The 20388-nt window shown below is 39.9% G+C and overlaps 1 protein-coding gene across 3 annotated transcripts in view; it reads left to right on the top strand.

Moving 5' to 3' along the window:
- LOC141503008 (ras association domain-containing protein 2) overlaps positions 1-20388 on the top strand; it is an 80415-nt gene that overhangs the window by 51114 nt on the left and 8913 nt on the right. For all 3 annotated transcript variants that reach the window (XM_074208079.1, XM_074208087.1, XM_074208097.1), the window contains exons 4-10: positions 3054-3205; positions 4987-5075; positions 6979-7139; positions 8192-8293; positions 11101-11152; positions 13766-13887; positions 19301-19398. In XM_074208079.1, coding sequence (XP_074064180.1) covers positions 3054-3205; positions 4987-5075; positions 6979-7139; positions 8192-8293; positions 11101-11152; positions 13766-13887; positions 19301-19398 — 776 coding nt within the window. The remainder of the gene's footprint in view (positions 1-3053; positions 3206-4986; positions 5076-6978; positions 7140-8191; positions 8294-11100; positions 11153-13765; positions 13888-19300; positions 19399-20388) is intronic.

Consider the following 20388-nt stretch of genomic DNA (forward strand, 5'->3'; position numbering starts at 1 on the left):
CAGGAATACATGCAGTTCATCATCATTAAGTCCCTCATATTTTCCCCTTCTCCTCCACTCTCTATGCTTCACCTGAGTCCTGTATCTGAAGATCAAACCTTCTGTTCAGCTCTGGCCATTCCAAAAGGAACATTTGAAATCCCCCTGGTTCATTGAAAGTCCATCTTTTTCCCTGGAAGAGGACATTCAGCCTTGCTGGGTAGTTCATTCTTGGCTGCATTCTAAGCTCTTTTGCCTTCCGGTATATTGTATTCCAAGCCCTATGAGCTTCCAATGTAGTTGCTGCTAAGTCCTGTGTAATCCTGACTGCAGCTCCACAATATTTGAACTGTGTCCTTCTGGCTGCTTGTAATATTTTCTCTTTGACTTGGGAGTTCTGGAACTTGGCTATAATATTACTAGGGGTTGGTTTTTTTGGGATCTCTTTCTCTGGGGGATCGGTGGATTCTCTCCATTTCTATTTTGCCCTCTGCTTCTAGAATATCAGGGCAATTTTCCTTTAGTAATTCTTTGAAAATGATGTCAAGGCTCTTTTCCTGATCACGACTTTCAGGTATTCCAATAATTTTTAAATTATCTTTCCTAAGTCTGTTTTCCATATCAGTTGTTTTTTCAATGAGATATTTCACATTTTCTTCTAATTTTTCATTTTTTTTGGTTTTGAAGTATTGATTCCTGATTTCTGGTAAATTTATCAATCTCCCTGAATTCTATTCTTTGTCTGAAGGATTTGTTCTCCTCAGAGAGTTTTCTTATCTCTTTTTCCATCTGGCCAATTTTGCTTTTTAAAGCATTCTTCTCCTCAATAACTTTTTGAACTGTTTTATCCATTTGACCTAAGCTGGTTTTTAGCATGCTATTTTCTTCAGCATGTTTTTGGATTTCCTTGACTAAGCTGCTGACTTCATTTTCATGTTTTTCCTGCATCTCTCTCATTTCTTTTCCCAGTTTTTCTTCTAACTCCCTCAATTGATTTTCAAAGTCTTTTTTGAGCTCTGTCACAGCCTGAGCCCAATTTCTGTTTTTCTTGGAGTCTTTAGATGCAGGAGCTTGTGCTTCCTCATCTTCAGACTGAGTATTTTGATCCTTCTTGGGCTCATTTGCAAAATATTTCTCAATGGTGTTCCTCTTATTTCTCTGCTTGCTCATTTTCCCAGGCTGAGCCTCAGTATGTGAGGCTCTGTCCACCCTCCTGGTCTGTGAATGACCATATATGCTCCCCTCTGCCATGGGGCTGAGGTGGAGGGGGCCCTGCTGTTCTATGGGGGGCCTAGACTGCAATCAGGTTATGAATGTGGTCAGAACCCCAGCTTCCTGTTCCAGAGGCAGAGGATAGAGCTCTGCAGTCTCTCTTCACTCCCCTCCCTCAGCTCAATGGGCTCATGCCCTGGGGCTCCTGCTTATGGGCTCCACCTGCTCCTGTTTAGGATCTGGGCTGCCAAAAGACCAAGCTGCTTGCTGTGTGCCCTGAGGGCTGGGCTCCACATGCTTGCTCTGACAGAGGTCCCCCGCTATTCCCCCGCTTTGTGCCCCGTGCTCCCCAAGGTGTTGCTCCGGAGACTCCCCAGCTCCCAGGGCCCTGGGGCTGCCTCCGGGAGGCTGAAGTTCTTTCGCTCTGGTGGGCCACCCCTCTGGCGGGCACCCCTCTGACCCCGGCGAGCATAGCCTTTCTGCTCTTTTCCAGGTTACCTTGAGTAGGAGAACTGCCTAGCTGGGTCCCTTTGTGGGTTCTGTCTCTCGAAAGTTTAGTTAGAATCCTTAGTTTATGAGTTTTATCAGAGAGCGCCTAAGACTAGATCCTTTCTTGTCGCCATCTTGGTTCTGCCCCGCAGTGCCAAACATTTTACATAGACTTATGCACTTTAGTCTTAGAACAAGCCTGTGAAATCACTGGTTTGGGCAAAACAAAAACAATTCCTTGAGTTGGGTATGGTAGTTTAAGTATTGTTATTCCCAATTTACAGGTGAGGAAATTAAGATTCAGAGACAAAAAGTGACTGCTTAGATCATATCACTAACAAGTGTCAAAGGTGGGAGCCAAACCCAGATAGATAATACAAGTACTAACCACCCCCATTTTACAGAAGAAGAAACAGGTCTAGAGAGTGGAAAATTATTTATCTCAAGTCATTCTAGTAGAAAATGACAGCTGTCATATTTGAACCCAGGTCACCAACTCCAAATCCATAGCTTTTTCTACTGTGTTGCATATAGACCAGTAGGGGAGAAAACATTTACAGAAGTACTGTGCTTGTAGCATAAGGTAGGCTGTGATAGAAGCCATTACACAGTTACCAGCAAAGTGAACTGAGAATTCATTTAAGGGAGAGATTACTTCTAGCTCAGCAAAGAGCAGGAAAAGGTGATCTGGAAGAGGAAGGGGGATCCTTATTTAATATTTATCCATTATTGGTGGGTACATTTTATAGGTTTGTATCTACATATAAATATGTCATACATATATGTACTTATAGTTATATAAAGTATAAACATATATACATACCTACACACACACACACACACACACACACACACACACACACACACACACACTAGTTGGTTGAATGTTTATGGTCTTTGTTTTTCAGAGGAGACCACTTGTTCATTTTTACTAAAGAGGGTCTGCTATCCTTAAAAGACATTCATACATAGGAGATAATGGTAATGTTTCTGAATCTTCCTAAGTATGATTGACTTTCAGAGTGGGGACCTTGGCTGCCACCTTTAATCAATCAAATCTAGGGTTTTACTTAAACTAACAAAGGACCATCATTCAAATACCAACTAGAGGTCAGATTCATGAACTAGCTAATTGTTCTTCGCTCCCATAGCCATAATAGACCCATTTACTATATAATTCCAGTTCTGCCATGGCCCTTCTGCCCTGACCCTGTAACTCACAAAACATATCCATTCTCTCTTCAGTGAGAATGGAGTCTGGCTTCCAAAGAGGTCAGGTGAGGCTTTAGGCCATGGATGACTTGGTCAAGAAGGTGAGGGCTCCAGGTCACTTCAAAATAAGCTTTGATGAGATCATTGCTTTTCTGAAACAGGAAGAAGATGAGTTTATTGTGGAAGGATTATTGAACATCTTCTGGGGCCTGCGCCGGCCTATCCGTTTGCAGATGCAAGATGAGAATGAACGGATCAGGCCTCCTCCCTCCTCTTCCTCCTGGCACTCTGGCTGCAACCTGGGAGCTCATGGGTCAGTACTACAGCAGCCCTCTCTTAGAGAAATAGTCTTATATTTGTATTCACCTGTGTGTATGTGTGTGTGCATATGTATATATATCAAAAGCTTTGGTCAGGGAAGAAAGGGGCTGGAATGAGTCTCCTTAACCCTGAACTCATGCATTCTTCTCTCTTCTTCCTGTCCATGCCTGGCATGAGGTAATGGATAGAAAGTTGTACTTGGACATGAATATCAATGATTCTCCCTATTCGTGACCCTATCTGTTCATCTCTTTTCACCAATATGTTTTCATTATGAAGTAGTAATAGAAAGTTATACTTGAAGTCTAGAAAGTCCTGGATTCAAATCCCACCTCATATATTTTTAATTAGGATAAATTTTAACCTATGTAAGTTTTAGTTTCCTTTGATGTAAAACTAGGAGATTAGGCTTGATGACTTCTATTGTCCCTTTCAAATATAAATCTTTGATCCTTTGTTTTTCTGGGCTTTGTGGAGAGGACTGAGAAAGGAGTGAAGAAAAGGAAGTCACCATGGGAGTTGGAACACATCACTACCTCTCCCATTTATAAATACTAACCTAGGTATAGTCCAATCCATTCTGTAGCCAATCTACATGGCTCATGGTAGGAAGGTTTAAGTCTGGATGAGAAGACTGTGGTAGTGATCCAAGTAACCTAGACCTGTGTCTGTTGTACCCTTGCCTATGTTTCTCCTCCTTGATATTACTTTTCCACAAAACAAATTCTTCCAGCCCCCTAGCTTCAACAGAGCCTGCTCTTTGTCCTCTAGCTCTTGTGATTTGGAAATGAGGTTAGGAAATTTCCCTTATGGGAGATGTTCTTCAGAAGACTTTTACAGACTGCTCAGAAATTCATAGTTTCAGCCTTAATTTTCCCTTTTAAATATTTCATCCTCTAGACTATGTGAAATATGTGCTTTTTGATCATTCTTTAAATATTCCCAAATGATATTTTTTCCTTCCCTGAACTATTTTTCTTTTTAGTTTCCTTGATGATTTTGAGTATGCTATTCTGTATTTTCTCCCATTTCCCTCTGTGACTTCAGGGAGAGATGACACAGTATGACCCTGTCTTACCAAGTCACAAGTCACCAAGTGTCTGTCTGGTATCCAACTTTCTTTTCTTCTAGCCCTGTGGATAGGCTTTGTCTCAAAGAAGACTGTCAGGTGCTTATCCATACTCTGTTTTTCTGCAAGGTCTGATTTTTGTCAGGTGTTATTTTTTTTTACGATCCCAAAAACAGCCCCCAAGTTATTAATCCCATAGAGATGAAACAACTCCAGCATGTCATCCTGGTGAACAAAGAAACTCTGTTAGCATTTTCCCAAATAAACAACATAACCCAAATGGATTTAGAATCTTGACCACAAGCAACAAATTGGTTTTGTTCTCAGGCCCAGAGTTTGATGAAATGAGCAATTGTATTGCTGCAGATGGTGACTGCCAGAATCCCTTGTCTTTTCTGTAGGTGGCCTTCATCCTCAGGTGTTGGGAGTTGGGCCAGCCCAGTAGGAAGGTTCCCTCCACTCCCTGCCACATGCTACTACCATTCTGAGAGGCGGTGAGAGAGAGAGAGAGAGTGCTTTGTCACCACTGAAAGAACTAAGGAAATCAAAGATCAGCTGCCTTGCTGTGGGTTGAACTGGCCTCTCTGTTCCATTCAACAAGCATTTATTAAGCTCCTACTATATGCTAGACCCAAGGGGGAAATGAATAAAAATGAAATAACTTCATCAAAGAGCTTATAGTCTCTCTGTTTTCTTTATTGTAGGTCCATCATGAAACCTGTTGCCATCCCAGATATTCAGATAACAGACACAGATGCAGCCCCTGGAAGTGTCAGGAGACTAAGCCCAACAGGTGAAAATTTGGGGAAAGTAGGAAGAGGGTCATGGGTATGAATTCCTTAAGTAATATAATATAATGTAGGGGGTGGCTAAGTGGTGCAGTAGATAGAGCACCAGCCTTGGAGTCAGGAGGATCTGGGTTCAGATGTGACCTCAGACACTTAATAATTGCTTAGCTGTGTGATCTTGGGCAAATCTTAACCTCATTGCCTTGCAAAAAGAAAAAAAAGAAAAAGAAGTAGATACTACTTATTATTGGGGCAGCTAGGTGGTGCAGTGGATAGAGTACTGACCCTGGAGTCAGGAGTCCCTGAGTTCAAATCCAGCCTCAGACACTTAATAATTACCTAGCCTGAGGCCTTGAGCAAGCCACTTAACCCCATTTGCCTTGTAAAAAACCTAAAAAAATGTAATGTACCCTAATAGCAACATGGGGGTGATGGTCAACCTTAATGGACTTGCTCATTCAATCAGACACAATTTTGGGGAATCTGTGATGGAGAATACCATCTGAATCCAGAGAAAGAATTGTGGAATTTGAACAAAGACCAAAGACTATTACCTTTAATTTAAAAAAAAAACCCATTATTTTATTATGTAATTTTGCTATTTCTTATACTTTATTTTTCTTCCTTAAGGTTATGATTTCTCTCTCATCACATTCAGCTTAGATCATTGCATACCATGGAAGTAATGTAAAGACTAATAAACTGCCTTCTGTGGGGGGTAGGGGGAGGGAAGCAAGATTATGGGTAAAATTGTAAAATTCAAAATAAATAAAATCTTTCTTTTATAAAGAAAAAAAAGATATTATGGTAGTTCTCAGTGGGGTTGTGTTTTCCTGATTTATTTTTTCTCACAGAGTTTGATTCATGGTAGCTTGAGAAATAAGTGGTTTTAGGCTTGGGGAAAATTGGAGGCCTCCTATGTAATCTTGTTCATAAAGGGGCAGGATTATGTGGGGAGCCAGAGGGTCTAGGCACTAATTTATTCTCTCCACCTCTTCCCACTCCTATTCTTTTTTGTAAGGCCAAGAGATGTAGCAGTGGCCTTTTGTGTGTGTGTGTGGGGGGGAGCATAGGCTTTTTTTCAGGCTGTCATCTTGCATCCTTAAGTGATGTTAACAGCTGACATATGCATAGGTGATGCAGTGGATAGAGCATTGGCCCTGGAGTCAGGGGGCTCTGAGTTCAAATCCAACCTTAGATACTTAAACTTAGTAGCTTTGTAACCCTAGGCAAGTTACTTAACCCTGTAAATAAATAACCTTGTAAATAAATAAATTAAATAATCATTGTTTCATAAAATAATATAAATAATATTTAGCCAGGCAATGTGCTTTGCAATTATTGTCTCATTTACTTCTCACAATGATCCTGGGATGTAGTTGATGTTATTATCTCTAGTAGATAAATGAGGAAACTGAGGTAAATAAAAGTTAAGAAGTCATCATATTTGAACTCAAGTTTTTCTGGCTCCAAATTACCACCAACTAGCTGCTTAAAGAGAGGCTTTGAGGAAGATAGGAATGATCCCTTTCATAACATCTTGAGACTTTTTTGACAGAAAGAGATGTCTAGTAGTCATCAGTGTTATTTTTATTAGGGTGTAGGTTTGTAGGCATTGTGTTTTGAAACTATGACCAGTATAAATGTAGAACCTATATCAGATTGCTTTCTGTCAGGGGGAGGGGGAGAGGGAAGGGAGGGAGGAAGAAGAATGCAAAAAAAAAGGATTGGTTAAAAACTACTATTGCATGTAGTTGGAAAAATAAATAAAGAAAATATTAAAGGAAAAGAAAAAGAGAAAGAAAATATGACCAGCGGCCAACCAAGGGCTGTGACTGAATGAAGATGATGGCTTCTAGTGAGACCAGATCCTTAGGTCGAACTCATTATATGTCTCTTCCCTCCCAGGTACCAGAGATCTGAAGCCCCTACAAGAAGACACTCCTCAGCTGATGAGGACCCACAGTGACGTTGGGGTTCGGCGCCGTGGCAATGTGCGCACCCCTAGTGACCAGCGGCGCATCAAGCGGCACCGTTTCTCCATCAATGGCCACTTTTACAACCACAAGGTAGAGTAGAAGAATGAGCAAGTAGAAGGAAGTTGTATCTTAAGACAAGGGGTAGCTAGTCAGGACTATGGATGAATGGTCCTCTTCAAAGGAAGAAGAGCATGGGGTCCATGGATAGAATAACTTGACTTCCTGAATTTTGAACTGTCAGGTTGGATAGGAGCAGATGTAGCTACTGCTCAGATATTTCCAACTTGGGCTTAGGAATGAAACTGATGTAAGGATACCATTTTGGTCACCATGATTGCAGAAGTCACCACTTTACTGATAGTTGGGCATATTTAGTAAAGTGTCCTCAGAGAAACCACCAATACCTTGTTAAAAACATCCTTTATATACATTATCCCCTTGTGTCAATCCCTCTACAAGGTAGGTAGTTAATGGAGGAGTACATTTGGGAAAAGTTTGCCTGAAATAAAGTGAAAAAGGCAATGAAGGACAAATGAGTTAGAATAAGAGAATCAGCCCTTGACAGTCTACCCCATCTGTTCTCTCTATTGGAATTAATGTTGCCCAAGAAGCCAATTTGTATGACAAAATGTCACAAGAATGGTATGTTTTATAGTCAAAAGAGAAGGACACTCTCTGTTCTTTCTTCCTTTGGGGTGGTTACCAAATACTTAGTTATCACTCGAAAGGAATATTAAAGTTAGGGCCCCTTAGGTTCTCTAGACCTCTGTTAAAAAGCAAGCCACATAGGGAATCCAGATTTCTAGAATGAATGAAGTTTCTATAGTTACTCTGCTAAGTAGCCTGTAGATTCCTTCCCTATGATGATACAATAAGGAGAAGCAGAAGTCTACACAACCATTTGTCTCTATCATAAACAATTAAATTTAATGGTTGGTTTGTCTTTAACCCTTAGGATGTCTCTTAGGCTTAGTCTGGTTCTCCTGGTCCTGTGGGAGTTTCCCAGGAAGCCCTAATCAATAGAGCATTGCCCCCAGAATCCTAGACCTTCTGGTGGACCTCCCTTCTTTCCCATCCTTGTCCTCCTTCCCCCATCATTGGACTCTAATGAGAACTGCAGTAGTATGCTCTTCTCTTGGCAGACATCTGTGTTCACTCCGGCCTATGGCTCCGTCACCAATGTCAGGATTAACAGCACCATGACAACACCCCAGGTCCTCAAGCTCCTGCTCAATAAATTTAGGGTGAGTGATCTTCAAGAGGTGTCCTTACCAATAGCGTCTGGACAGTGGTCAATGGTTGATGGAGAGGTGTGCAGAAGGAGGCTCATGGGATGGATATTTTTTGTTTGTTTTTGCAAGGCAATGGGATTAAGTGACTTGTCCAAGGTCACACAGCTAGGTAATTATTAAGTGTCTGAGGTTAGATTTGAACTCCGGTCCTCTTGACTCCAGAGCCAGTATTCTATCTACTGCAGCACCTAACTGCCCCTCATGGAATGGTTTTTAACAAGTATCACAGCAGTGTTTGGAATTGCCAAGAGATACTCATGGGTAGAGTCAGGGCCATAGCCAAGTGGTCTCCTTCAAAGGCAGATAGAGATTGTAGAGTCAAAATATTGAGATTCTACACTCTATTCTAGAAAGGAGACATACATTAATTTAGCCCCAAATTACTTGTCGACCACTCTGCTAATTGATTTGCAATTATTCTCTTATTTGATCACAACTGTATGAGGGAGGTCCTTTTATGAATCTTACTTTGCAATTGAGAAAACTGATCCAGAGTTTCAATGACTTACCAGGGTCACAAAGCTAATAAGTATTTGAGGTCATATTTGAACTCAGTTCTTCCTGATTCCATACTCCAGTCCTCTATCCATTACACCAGTGTAGTTGGAAGCTACGTGGTGCTGTGGGTAGATGGTCAGACCTAGAGTCAAGAAGACTCATCTTCCTGAGTGCAAATCTGGTCTTAGACACCTTTTAGCTGTGTAGACCCTTGGCAAGTCACTTAACTCTTTTTGCCCTAGTTCTCTTATCTGTAAAATGATTTGGAGAAGAAAATGGCAAGCCACTTACAGTCTAATGAGGAAGACAAGTATGTATATAAGTATTGCATCCTCTCTGGACTCAATCCCTACATAAACTTGAATCTTATTACTACCCTTAAAGAGTAACCCTCAGGAATAACCTTGAGGAGTTGCAGGAGGGAAGGAAAGGAAGAAGTCAGGAACAAGATGGAGAAGAGACTAACTTCAGGAAATCCCTCCCTCCCACCCCCATCCCCTGAGGACTTCTCATTATCAATCAGCCACTAATTGAACTCTTAGTAACTTTTAGAAAAGAAATTTACTGAGAAAGCATAGCAAGAACAGTTGCTACAAAACAATACAACTAGATCAGGGCGCACTTTCCATATACGCAGACCCCCCCCCACCATGTATATCTGTGTTTATATCTATACATGTTTATATATACACATATGTACAAATAAATATTATGTATACATATGTATTGTGTATGAAAAAGATCTTTAAGAAAAGGGGAATCAAATTTAAAGTATAATAGTAGTGAAGCACATATTTGGGAATATGTGTTTTCAAAGGACTAGCCTGCAAGTTGGTACTCAGGGTGAAAAGGGAAGGGGAAGGGAATAAGCACTTATTAAGTACCTGTTGTGTACTATGCACTATGCTAAAGGATTTTTGCAAATATTGTCTCATTTGTTCCTCATGGGAGGTGTAGGTGGTGTTTTATTATCTTCTTTTTTTTCAGTTAAGAAACCTGAGGGAAACAGAAATTAAGTGGCTTTCCCATGGTTAAACAGTTAATAATTTGAATAAATGAACATTTGAACACGGTTCTTCCTGATTCCAAACCCAATCCATATCCATTGTGTTGCTAGTTACTCCCTGAAAAGATAGTGAAGTCATTTTAAGTTAAATTGAATATGAAATGTCTATGGGACATCCATTTTGAAATGTTCAATATATACTTAGTGATGCAAATATGAATCTTATGGGAAAGGCTGGGTGTCTATGTGTGGATATACCAAATATATGTATATATGTATACATATGTATATATTTACATATATATATACACACATATACACACATTTATCTCTATTTGTGTATTTATCTGTGAATCATCTGCATAGATCTGACAGTTAAGACCATGGGAGCTAATGAGGTGAGAGACAGAGACAGAGAGAGGAGGAGGAGAAAGAGGGGAGACATATGGGTAAGGGGAGAAGGAAGAAAATAGAGAAAAGAAGAAACGAGAACAGAAGAAAATTTAAGAGAAGAGAGGAGAAAAATACCTGAATGAATCTTGGAAAAGATACCCATTTAGCTAGTGTCATATGTATAATGAGCCAGCAAAGGAGACAGAGGAGCAATTGTCCATTCAGAAAGAGGAACTTGCAAACCTAAAGAAGAAATAGTTATCAGAAGAAGAAAGTGGATAATAATGACAAATTGAGTAGATAGGTTGAAAAGGATGAAAACTGAGAAAGATCATTAGATCTGATGATTATAAAATCCTTGAGAATTAAGCTTCTGTTGAGGGAGGAGATTGGAGGTCAGATTGCAGAGTTTAAGAGTGAGAGGAGAGGAAGTGTGGTAGAGTGAACAGAGTTTTTTCAAGGAAAATATCTAAGAATGGGTGAAGAGATATAGTAAAATCTCTTGAAGGGGTGGTAGAATCTAGTATAGATTTTAAAAGATGGGTGCATTTGAAAGTATTAGGGGAAAGTATCAGTTGATAGGGAAAAGTTGATAATAAAATGTATTCTGTTGGAGAAAATGAGAGAGGATGAGATCAAGAAGAAAAATAAAGGGTGAAAGGAGAGAATGGAGAATGATGTTAAGGGTTTTTGATAATGAAGATAATAAAGGTTTTTGATAATAAAGATAATAAATAGGAGAAGAGGGAATTTAAATCAAATGGTTACATAAAAAAACAACTAAATGTACATGATAGGTGCTTAAATAAATATATATTGTTTTATTAACAATCCTTCTTGATAATATTTGCTTTGTTTCCAGATTGAGAATTCTGCTGAGGAATTTGCTTTATATATTGTTCATACCAGTGGAGGTAAGCTTGAAAATATTTGTAAGTCAACTTTTTAGAAGTAGCATTTCTTACTTTGCTTGTTATTTCTTTAGATGACTATGTATGTAAAATTATATCCAAGTCTGTAGTTAGGACTTGTCCTTTTGAGCTCCTTAATGGTCATGAGTCTTCGTTTTATATATTTAAATCTGTCCACATCACTCTGTAGCTCAAAGAATTTAAATTAGACAAGAAACCTTAGTGAGAAGTAGCTAGGGATGCCTTCCAGAGCTCAAGCCCTGGGCTCCTGGACTTAGAACAGCTCAGGATTCTGGAGTGGAAGACCAATGAGAGCACAAGCTCTCTGTGCATGAGCTCCATCTTGTACCCCCTCCATGTCTGTTACCCAAAGACTCTATCCTTGTCCAAAAGAAGAATGCAAAGGGAACAAAACACACACACACACACACACACACACACACACACACACAAACACACACACACACACACAAAACAGTGAGCTTGTCAGAAAACTAAGCTGCCTTGCTAGCTTCTATGTAGATAAAGTTACCACTCCATCCTTTAGAATTTGTCTCTCCACATTTTGGTCTTACCTTAGCTTTCCAACCTTTCCTTATGTTTTTTTCCCCCTCCTCTGTGCAGTTCAACTAGGTAGTTCTTTACCCTCCTCCCCCCAAACAGGAGCTTTCTAATCTCTGACTTTGCTCTGGCTGTGAATGAATAAATGAATGAATGAAATGCCATCTTTTTCTTTTTTTCCATGTTAAATTCCTTCAGCTCATATACAAATGCTTTTTTTTTGTCCTTAGCTTTCTTCATCAACTTCTCTTTCTGAGCTTTGGTGTGCTTGATGCTATTCTCCTAGACTTCGCCCCCCCCCCCCCACAGATTTGTATTTACCGCCCCTACTACCTGTCCTTTTTGACTTCCATTGTGTGTCTTTAAAAAATCTAGGTTATTGGGGCAGCTAAGGTGGCACAGTGGATAAAACACTCTGCAGTCAGGACGACCTAAGTTCAAATCTGGCCTCAGAGATTTGATACTTACTACCTGTGTGACCTTGCACAAGTCACTTAACCTCGACTGCCTTGCTTCTCCTTCCTCACCCCCAAAATTGAAAAAATGTCTAGGTTATTGTTGAGTTTTTTGTTATATTCACTTTGGTCTTTTTAAATAGTTTCATGAAGCCTTCTCTAGTACCTAATGATCTTTCCCTCCTTAGACCTCCCCTCTATTTTGTATCATTCAAATGCACTTAATATGCTGATTCCAGAAATGTTTTGAGCCCCGTAGCTTCATTGGAGTATGACCTTCCAACATTGTGTATTCTAGCTATCTATGTATGAATTTTTATCTCCTGTTAGAGTATAAGCTTCTCAAAGACTTCCTGTCTCCCCTAGCAAATAACAGAGTGGCCCTGTATACACTAGGCACTTAATAAATGTTTAATGAAATGAATTGAGTTGGTTTTAGAAATCAGTCAAATCTACTATGAATGGAGTCTAGTGATCAAGCTGGGGAGAAGAGCATTTGTAGACTAAAGTAAAATTATAATTATAAAGTATAGGGTTGATTTTTGTTGTATACCTTGTAGATATTTTTTGAGGTTGGTGACCAAAGAGGAGATGACTCCAGGAACATGTTGAGTCCTGATAGCATCTGTGGAGTATGGTCCTCTATTTTGGAAGACAGTACAACTTTGGCTCTTCAAAATAGTATAGTGATCGGGTGGCTAGGTGGCGCAGTGGATAAAGTACCGGCCCTGGAGTCAGGAGTACCTGGGTTCAAATCAGGCCTCAGACACTTAATAATTACCTAGCTGTGTGGCCTTGGGCAAGCCACTTAACCCCATTTGCCTTACAAAAAAAAAAACTCTAACCCCCCCCCCCCCCAACTAGTATAGTGATGTCCTAGAGAGGGACCCCTGGATTTAGTATCAGAGGACATGAGTTTGAATCCCAACTCTATACTTATTTCTTTGGCTTCTATTTTCTCATCTGTAAAGTGAGGAACTTTTGATTATACATGATTGTTTAAAAAATTAGGCCTTCAAACTTCTATTTAGTGCTTATTGTATGCCAGTACTAGGGAAACAAAGAGGTGAAAACTGTTCTTTACCTTTAAGAGCTCCTAAGCCAATAGGGGAGACAACATGATATACATAGACTTAGGAGATGGAAGAAATCTGAGAAAATAAGAGTTGCATTACTTATAGGCTGACTACTTACATTAGCTAATAGTGATAATAAGATAATAGATAATATTTACATATCCCTTTAAGATTAAGCATTTTACACATATGATCTCATTTGATTTTCATTACAACACCCCCCCCCTGAAGTTGGTACTATTGTTATCCCCATTTTTCTCATTGTTGTTCAGTTGTTTTTCTTTATGACCCCATTTGGGGTTTTCTTGCAAAGATATCAGAATGGTTTACCATTTCTTCCTCCAGCTCATTTTACAGATGAGGAAACTGAGGCAGATAGGGTTAAGTGACTTGCCCAGGGTCCATTCAAGATTGTCCTAAGAAGGCATGAGTCATTGTTACCTTGGGGAAGCTTCAGAAGATGGGACTGAACTGAGAAACTTTGTGCACAGAGGGATGACTGCCCCTATGATTATCTATTCCAGAGAAACAGAAGCTAAAGGTCACAGATTATCCCCTGATTGCCAGAATCCTCCAAGGCCCATGTGAACAGGTCTCTAAAGTCTTCCTTATGGAGAAGGACCAAGTGGAAGAGGTCACCTATGATGTGAGTTACCTTTGGACAGGTCACTGGACCTGTGGCAGGTTATTGACTTGAATTTCATCTCCAAGTTTTTGTATTCATGTGTTTTGAGGAAAGGCTTTTCCAACTGTCCTCTTCCCTCCCATTCTTGAAGCAGTTGCAAGTTGGGTAGTTCATAGGGCTGAAGACCAGAGTGAAGAGGGAAACCAGGTGGGTAAATATATAGGATGGCTTAAGAGAGTTGTCTAAGGAAGAGAAACTTGGGATTTTAGAATTCAAAACTGGAAGGGATCTTTGAGGTTAACAAGTCTAATTACTTGTAGCTGGGGTCTAAAGAGGCTATTATTTGTCCAGTGTCATCTAGATAATAAATAGCCAGGATTTGGAAACAGGATCTTTTTACTTCACAATCAGTCTTCTATTATGCCAATTTATGAATGAAACTAGAATAATCCTTCCCCATCTACCACTTTGGTTGATGAAAGAAGATGGGGAGAAAAGCAGAAGGTATGGACATTTTAAGCCTATTTCCTGCTCAAAAGTGAGTGAATTGATTTGAAATCAATGACAGAAAGGTCAGGGAGTTTTTCCTCACTCAAAAAAAATATCATGAGTGTATGTGTGTGTATGTGTGTACCTAGATACATATATATATATATATATATATATATTATATATAATATATATATTAGTATTAGTGCACTGTATTTTTAAAAGTCTTTACATCTACCTCATTTAATCTTGAAAATAATCCTTCCTTAGCAAGCTAGTCCTGCCAGTTATCACCTAGGTCCAGCTGGCTGTCACAGTTGCAGAGAATTAATAGGACACAGGTTGTGCTCTGGGGTTGGGCTTGGTGCCTGCATAGGAGAACAGCCCTGAGGCTCTAGGACAGAGATCACACACATCTTGCCATTCGCCCAACCAGGATGACTCTACTTGTTTTCCGTGTAATTAATTGAATCTAAGTAACTTTTCTTTGACTGGTCCTTTGGCACCAGGAAGCCCTCTAAGGCTTTCCAGATTTCCTTGTTGCAAAACCTTGTGCTTACTATGGGAGGTGGATTCCAACAAAATACTATCCCAGGGCATTGTTGATTCTCCTTAAGGCAAAGCCATGGCCAGAACCATTGGGTAGATGAGCCCAGTGCTTGAAGTGGATTGGACAGGCAGTTCATATGAAGCTCCCCAAGCTCTTAGTGAATAAATAGCAGGGTCGAAGACTGTGTTGGATATCCTATTGAGATGTCTTACTCTATTGTGCTGTCGGTGGCAGGATTGGACCCTCGGGAATAGTGTTCATTATCTTGCTGGTGAATGAATCCAAAATGATGTTGGCTTGTGTTGCAGGTTTGCTTCATGGAGAAGCTTTTGGAAAATAGTTTTCTTTTGCCCCCTGCTGTTCATCTTGAGACATGGAAGCAGAAAGCTTCCTAATGCTGACATACTTTTCCTTCCTACATCTATTGGGGATTCCACTGAGATCCATTTCTGAATTGTCAAAGTAGCATGGAGGTAGCCTTGGAATCTTGAAGGCTATGCTTGGAAAGCCTAACTCTAACAGATCCTTTTACACTGGACAGACTTTAGTTATGGACTCAGTATGGAATGTGCATCCATTAGAGAAGGACCAGCCTGGCTCAGTTTTTAAAGGCTCATCACCAGGCAGTCCACAGGATGATGAATCTTTAGACTACATCAGCACATGATATTTGCTGCTAAGGTTGAGGTGGGGAGTGGGGCTGGAGAGAGAGAAGGACCACAAGTTTTAGTGGAACGAGTATAAATGAAGATGAGTAGCAGTGGTTGTAGAAAGAACACTGGATTTAGATTTCATCTAGAGGAGCTAGCTTTCAGGTTGTGCTTTGCTAACTTACAATGTAATATTGGGCATATTTCTTCCCCTCCCTAGGTTTCATTTTGGTCATTTGTTAAAAGAGGGGGTTGGAGTGAATGGACTCTGGAGTCATTTCTAGATTGGGGATAGTCTTTAAGTTGTATGAGCCTGTGAAATCCCAGATTTTTCAAAGTTTTAGAATTCTGCTTGGGTACTCGGATGTGAGTGAGTTGTCCATCATACTTTGTGGCCATAGAATGGAAGATGATCAAAATAAAAAATATAATAAAATGAATAATAAAATATAATACAATAAACAATAGATAATATTGAAATGTGACTTTTTAGTCAACAATGGGCCCCAGGGATCCTTACAAATGATTCAGTGGCTCTTATTTCAATTTGAATTTGATACCATTATTCTACTTCAATTTCCTTACTTCTCAGATGAAGAAACTGAAACTGAAGCCTGGGAATATTAAAGCTCTTGACCAAGAGCTCTTTTCTCTCTCTCTCTCTCTCTCTCTGATATATATATATGTTTATATTTCTTATCCCCCCCATTTTGAGCATTTGTTCTACCCTTAAAGGAAATGACAGAGGGCTTTCTGATTGAGGGAGGCTATGCCTTGTGTTTTTTCTTGACTTAACCCTCAATCAGTTGGGGGGAAGATGGTTTGGTTTCATTTCAGAGTCAATGAGTCAGAAGAGAAATAAGACTATATATCTGTATAAATGTGTCTATAAACATATATATATATGTGTGTGTGTGTGTGTGTGTGTGTGTATGCATGTCTGTGTGTGTGTGTGTGTGTGTGTGTGTGTGTTTGTGGGTGTATATACATTGTACTATAACTATCCTATAGGACCATGACAAATCAGGGTATTCAGTTATTTCAGTTGTGTGTAACTCCTCATGACCCCATTTGTGGTTTTCTTGCAAAGATATTGGAATAGTTTTCCATTTCCTTCTCCAACTCATTTTACAGATGAGGAAACTAAGGCAAACAGGGTTAGTTGACTTGCTCAGGGTCACACAGCTAGTAAGTATATGAAACCAGACTTGAACTCAGAAAGATGAGTCTTCCTGACTTCAGAGCTGGCCCTCTTCTGTACCACCTAACTATCCTTCAGACACATCACAGATAGGATTAGAAATAAGTAACCAGACTCTTAACCAAGTGAGGGAAGGGCAACTTGTAGTATCTGTTGAATATGATTCTGGAATGGCAAGGAGAAAGAAAGTGGACATGACCCTGCATGACTCCATGTGAGAGGTGGAGTTCAGGACCCATAATTTTACCTGTGTGGTCATACTTTCCCCTGTGGTGACACAGTGGAATAAAGCATAGGATCTGATATCTTATGGCCTGGGTTTGAATCCTGCTTCTGGTTCTTACTCCTTGCATGACCTCAGGTAAACCTTTAAATACTCCAAACCTAAGTTACTCTATCTGTAAAAGAGAAATGGGACTTGGTCATCCCAAAGGTCCTTCCAGCTCTGTATCTGTGATCCTCCTTGGACACAGATTACAACCCTCTTCTCCCTTGTCTTAGTGGACAAGGCCATGAGTTGCTGTGACTGAAAAAGTTCGTCTCCTGGTGACCAAACCTCCAAGGATGCTTCTCTCTCTTAGCATTTGCTAGGTTGGTTCTTGGACAACAGACATAATCCTTTTGGGGAGGGGGTGATGTGAGGATAATGGACATGGCTATGTATCAGAAGTGGGTATCTTAGAGTCTAAGAGCTGTATCCAACATCAAGAGTTTCTGACTGGCCCAGAGGATGTGTCAAAGGCAGATTTTGAATCCAGGTCTTCTGACTTAAAATTCAGTGTTCTTTCCACTGTACCCAACTTAGTAGAAATTACCAAGAATATTGGGGTGGCTAGGTGATGCAGTGGATAGAGCGCCAGCCCTGGAGTCAGGAGTACCTGAGTTCAAATCTGGTCTCAGACACTTAATAAATTACCTAGCTGTATGGCCTTGGGCAAGCCACTTAACCCCATTTGCCTTGCAAAAACCTAAAAAAAAAATTACCAGGCCCAGACTTCAAGAGATTAGGGACACTTTCTGTCCAATGGGAGGAATCAATATAATATTCTAGGAGAATACACCTGCAGTTGTAGAGGAAAATTATATATACTACAAAGTTGAATACTAGTTTTAAATTTTGAATCTAAATCAATCACTCATTATCACTACCACCTCTTCCACCATCATCATTGTCATTATCTTTTACATTTATCAAGCACCTAAAGTTTATAAATCATCAATTATATTTTAAATATATATATATTTGAGACTATATATCTATATAAATGTGTCTATAAACCTAGCAATATGTATTTATCCATATACCTTTGAATATAGAATGTGTGTAAACATACATGCAGCTATACTAGATATAGTTTTATATATATGCATATATGATCTGAGGATCATGCTTCTATGATACACACACACACACATATATATATATCATATATATATATAATATATTTTTGTCTCTTTGTCACATTTATTTGGCACAATATTAAGAGAAAATAAAATTGTCCCTTTCCTTAAGGAGCTTACATTCTAATGGGGAATGACTACACATAAAGAGGAGATGGAATATGTGAAAGATTGGCAATGGTAACTTTGGAAGGATAGTAATATGGTATTCAAGTAGAAGAAATTCTCTCAAGTAGAGAATGAGTCTAGTTGTGGTAAAGTGAAGCGTGTGTAGAAGTACTTATTAAAATATTATTTCTGGAGTGGGAGTCACCAATCAGAAGAACAGAGTCCTAGGGCAGGATTTTCTCCAGGGGTGATCCATATGACCTATAGTCTTATCCCAATTTAGTGGAAGAAGACAGTCTCAAGAAAAGTAAAATTTGACCAAGGTCATATAGCTGATAAATGTCAGGACAAATGTATTCCTCTATTGTCTTTACTTCTCACACCCACCCCCATTTTGAGTATTTGTTCTACCCTTAAAGGAAATGACAGAGGGATTTCTGATTGAGGGAGGCTATGCCTTGTGTTTTTTCTTGACTAACCCTCAGCCAGTTGGGGGAAGATGCTTTGGTTTCATTTCAGAGTCAATGAGTCAGAAGAGAAATAAGGTACAAGATAAGTCTGTGACAGCATAATGAAGGGATAGTAGCCTGAACCTTCTGTCTTAAGAGGTGTTAAGAGGATTAGGAAGCTAAAGTAAGTTGCTTAAGCATGGGAGGAAGTTGGCCCAGGGGAGCCTAGAGTTAATATGTCAACTGAGAAGTTTTCTTTGTCAGACTTATCTCCTCCTCCCCTTCTTTCTCTCTCACCTTTCCTGCCTTTGTTATATGGCCATTCAGTCTTGTCTAATTGATCATACTGTGTCCATGGGATTTTCTTGGCAAAGATACTGGAGTGTTTTTCCATTTCCTTTTCCAGTGGCAAGCGGAGGTCAAGTGACTTACCTAGGGTCACACAACTAGTGATTGTCTGAGGCCAGATTTAAACTTAGGAAGATCAGTCTTCCTGACTTCAGGCCCATCACTTAATTCATTGACCCATACAGCTGCTTCTTTTGTACCTTTACATTCTTCCTTTGTCTCTAACCCTTCCACACAGGTGGCCCAGTACATAAAATTTGAGATGCCTGTCTTGAAGAGCTTCATTCAAAAACTCAAAGAGGAAGAAGACCGAGAAGTAAAGAAACTAATGCGCAAGTAAGTGCCTGAGTCCCTGGGAGGGGGGGCTGCTTTGATTCTGTGGTTGTGTGCACATTCCAGGGCAGGTGATGATGCTTGTCCTTTGTTCTCAAAGAAGGCCATGACATGATGCCATGACATGCACATGGAATTTGAGTGAGGGGATGCTATGCTAAGTCACTAGCCTCACTTTCTCCTCCAGAGCCATCTAGGTTCAGTGGCCAGATAGGAATCAGGGCCAGGACTGGAGATGGTTCTAGAGGAGAGGCAATGAGAGTTAACTCTGTGCCCAATTCACACATTTAGTAAGTGGCAAATGTCTGAGGTCAAATTTGAACTCAGGTCCTCCTGACTCTAGGACTGGTGCTCTATCCACTGCACCACCTAGACCTAGAGGTGTCTGAGAACAGTCTTTGATTGGAAAAAATACACCCATGGAGAGTTATTATATTATAAAATTACCATAATTAGTAAATTACATTAATATATTAGTTGAAGTTCTATTAGCACTTTTCCCATAAGAATCTTGGGAAGTAGCTTATTTATTATAATCCTCATTTTGTGGATGGAAAAACAGAGAGAGAGGTTAAGTGGGGACCAAGGACCACACAGCTAAAAAAAAAAAACCAAAACACAAGCTTTTTTCTCACTCTTTGAATGGATCATGCCCGCTTTGAGACAGACATTCCTTCCACAGCCTAACCAAGCTTTCTCAGCCTGTAATGTTGGGATCTTTGTCTTCTTTCTCAGAGGATCCTCCCAACATGCTGAAGACCTTCCTCAATAGTGTCCTAGATCCTAAAGAATAGGTTTAGAAGTGGCGGCCAAGTGGCGCAGTGGATAGAGCACTGGCCCTGGAGTCAGGAGTACCTGAGTTCAAATCCTGCCTTAGACACTTAATAATTATCTAACTGTGTGGCCTTGGGCAAGCCACTTAACCCCATTTGCCTTGTAAAGACTTAAAAAAAAAAAGAATAGATTTAAAGTTGGGAGGGACTTTGGAGATCA

This window comes from Macrotis lagotis, chromosome 1, assembly GCF_037893015.1.
Source record: "Macrotis lagotis isolate mMagLag1 chromosome 1, bilby.v1.9.chrom.fasta, whole genome shotgun sequence".
NCBI lineage: Eukaryota > Metazoa > Chordata > Mammalia > Peramelemorphia > Peramelidae > Macrotis > Macrotis lagotis.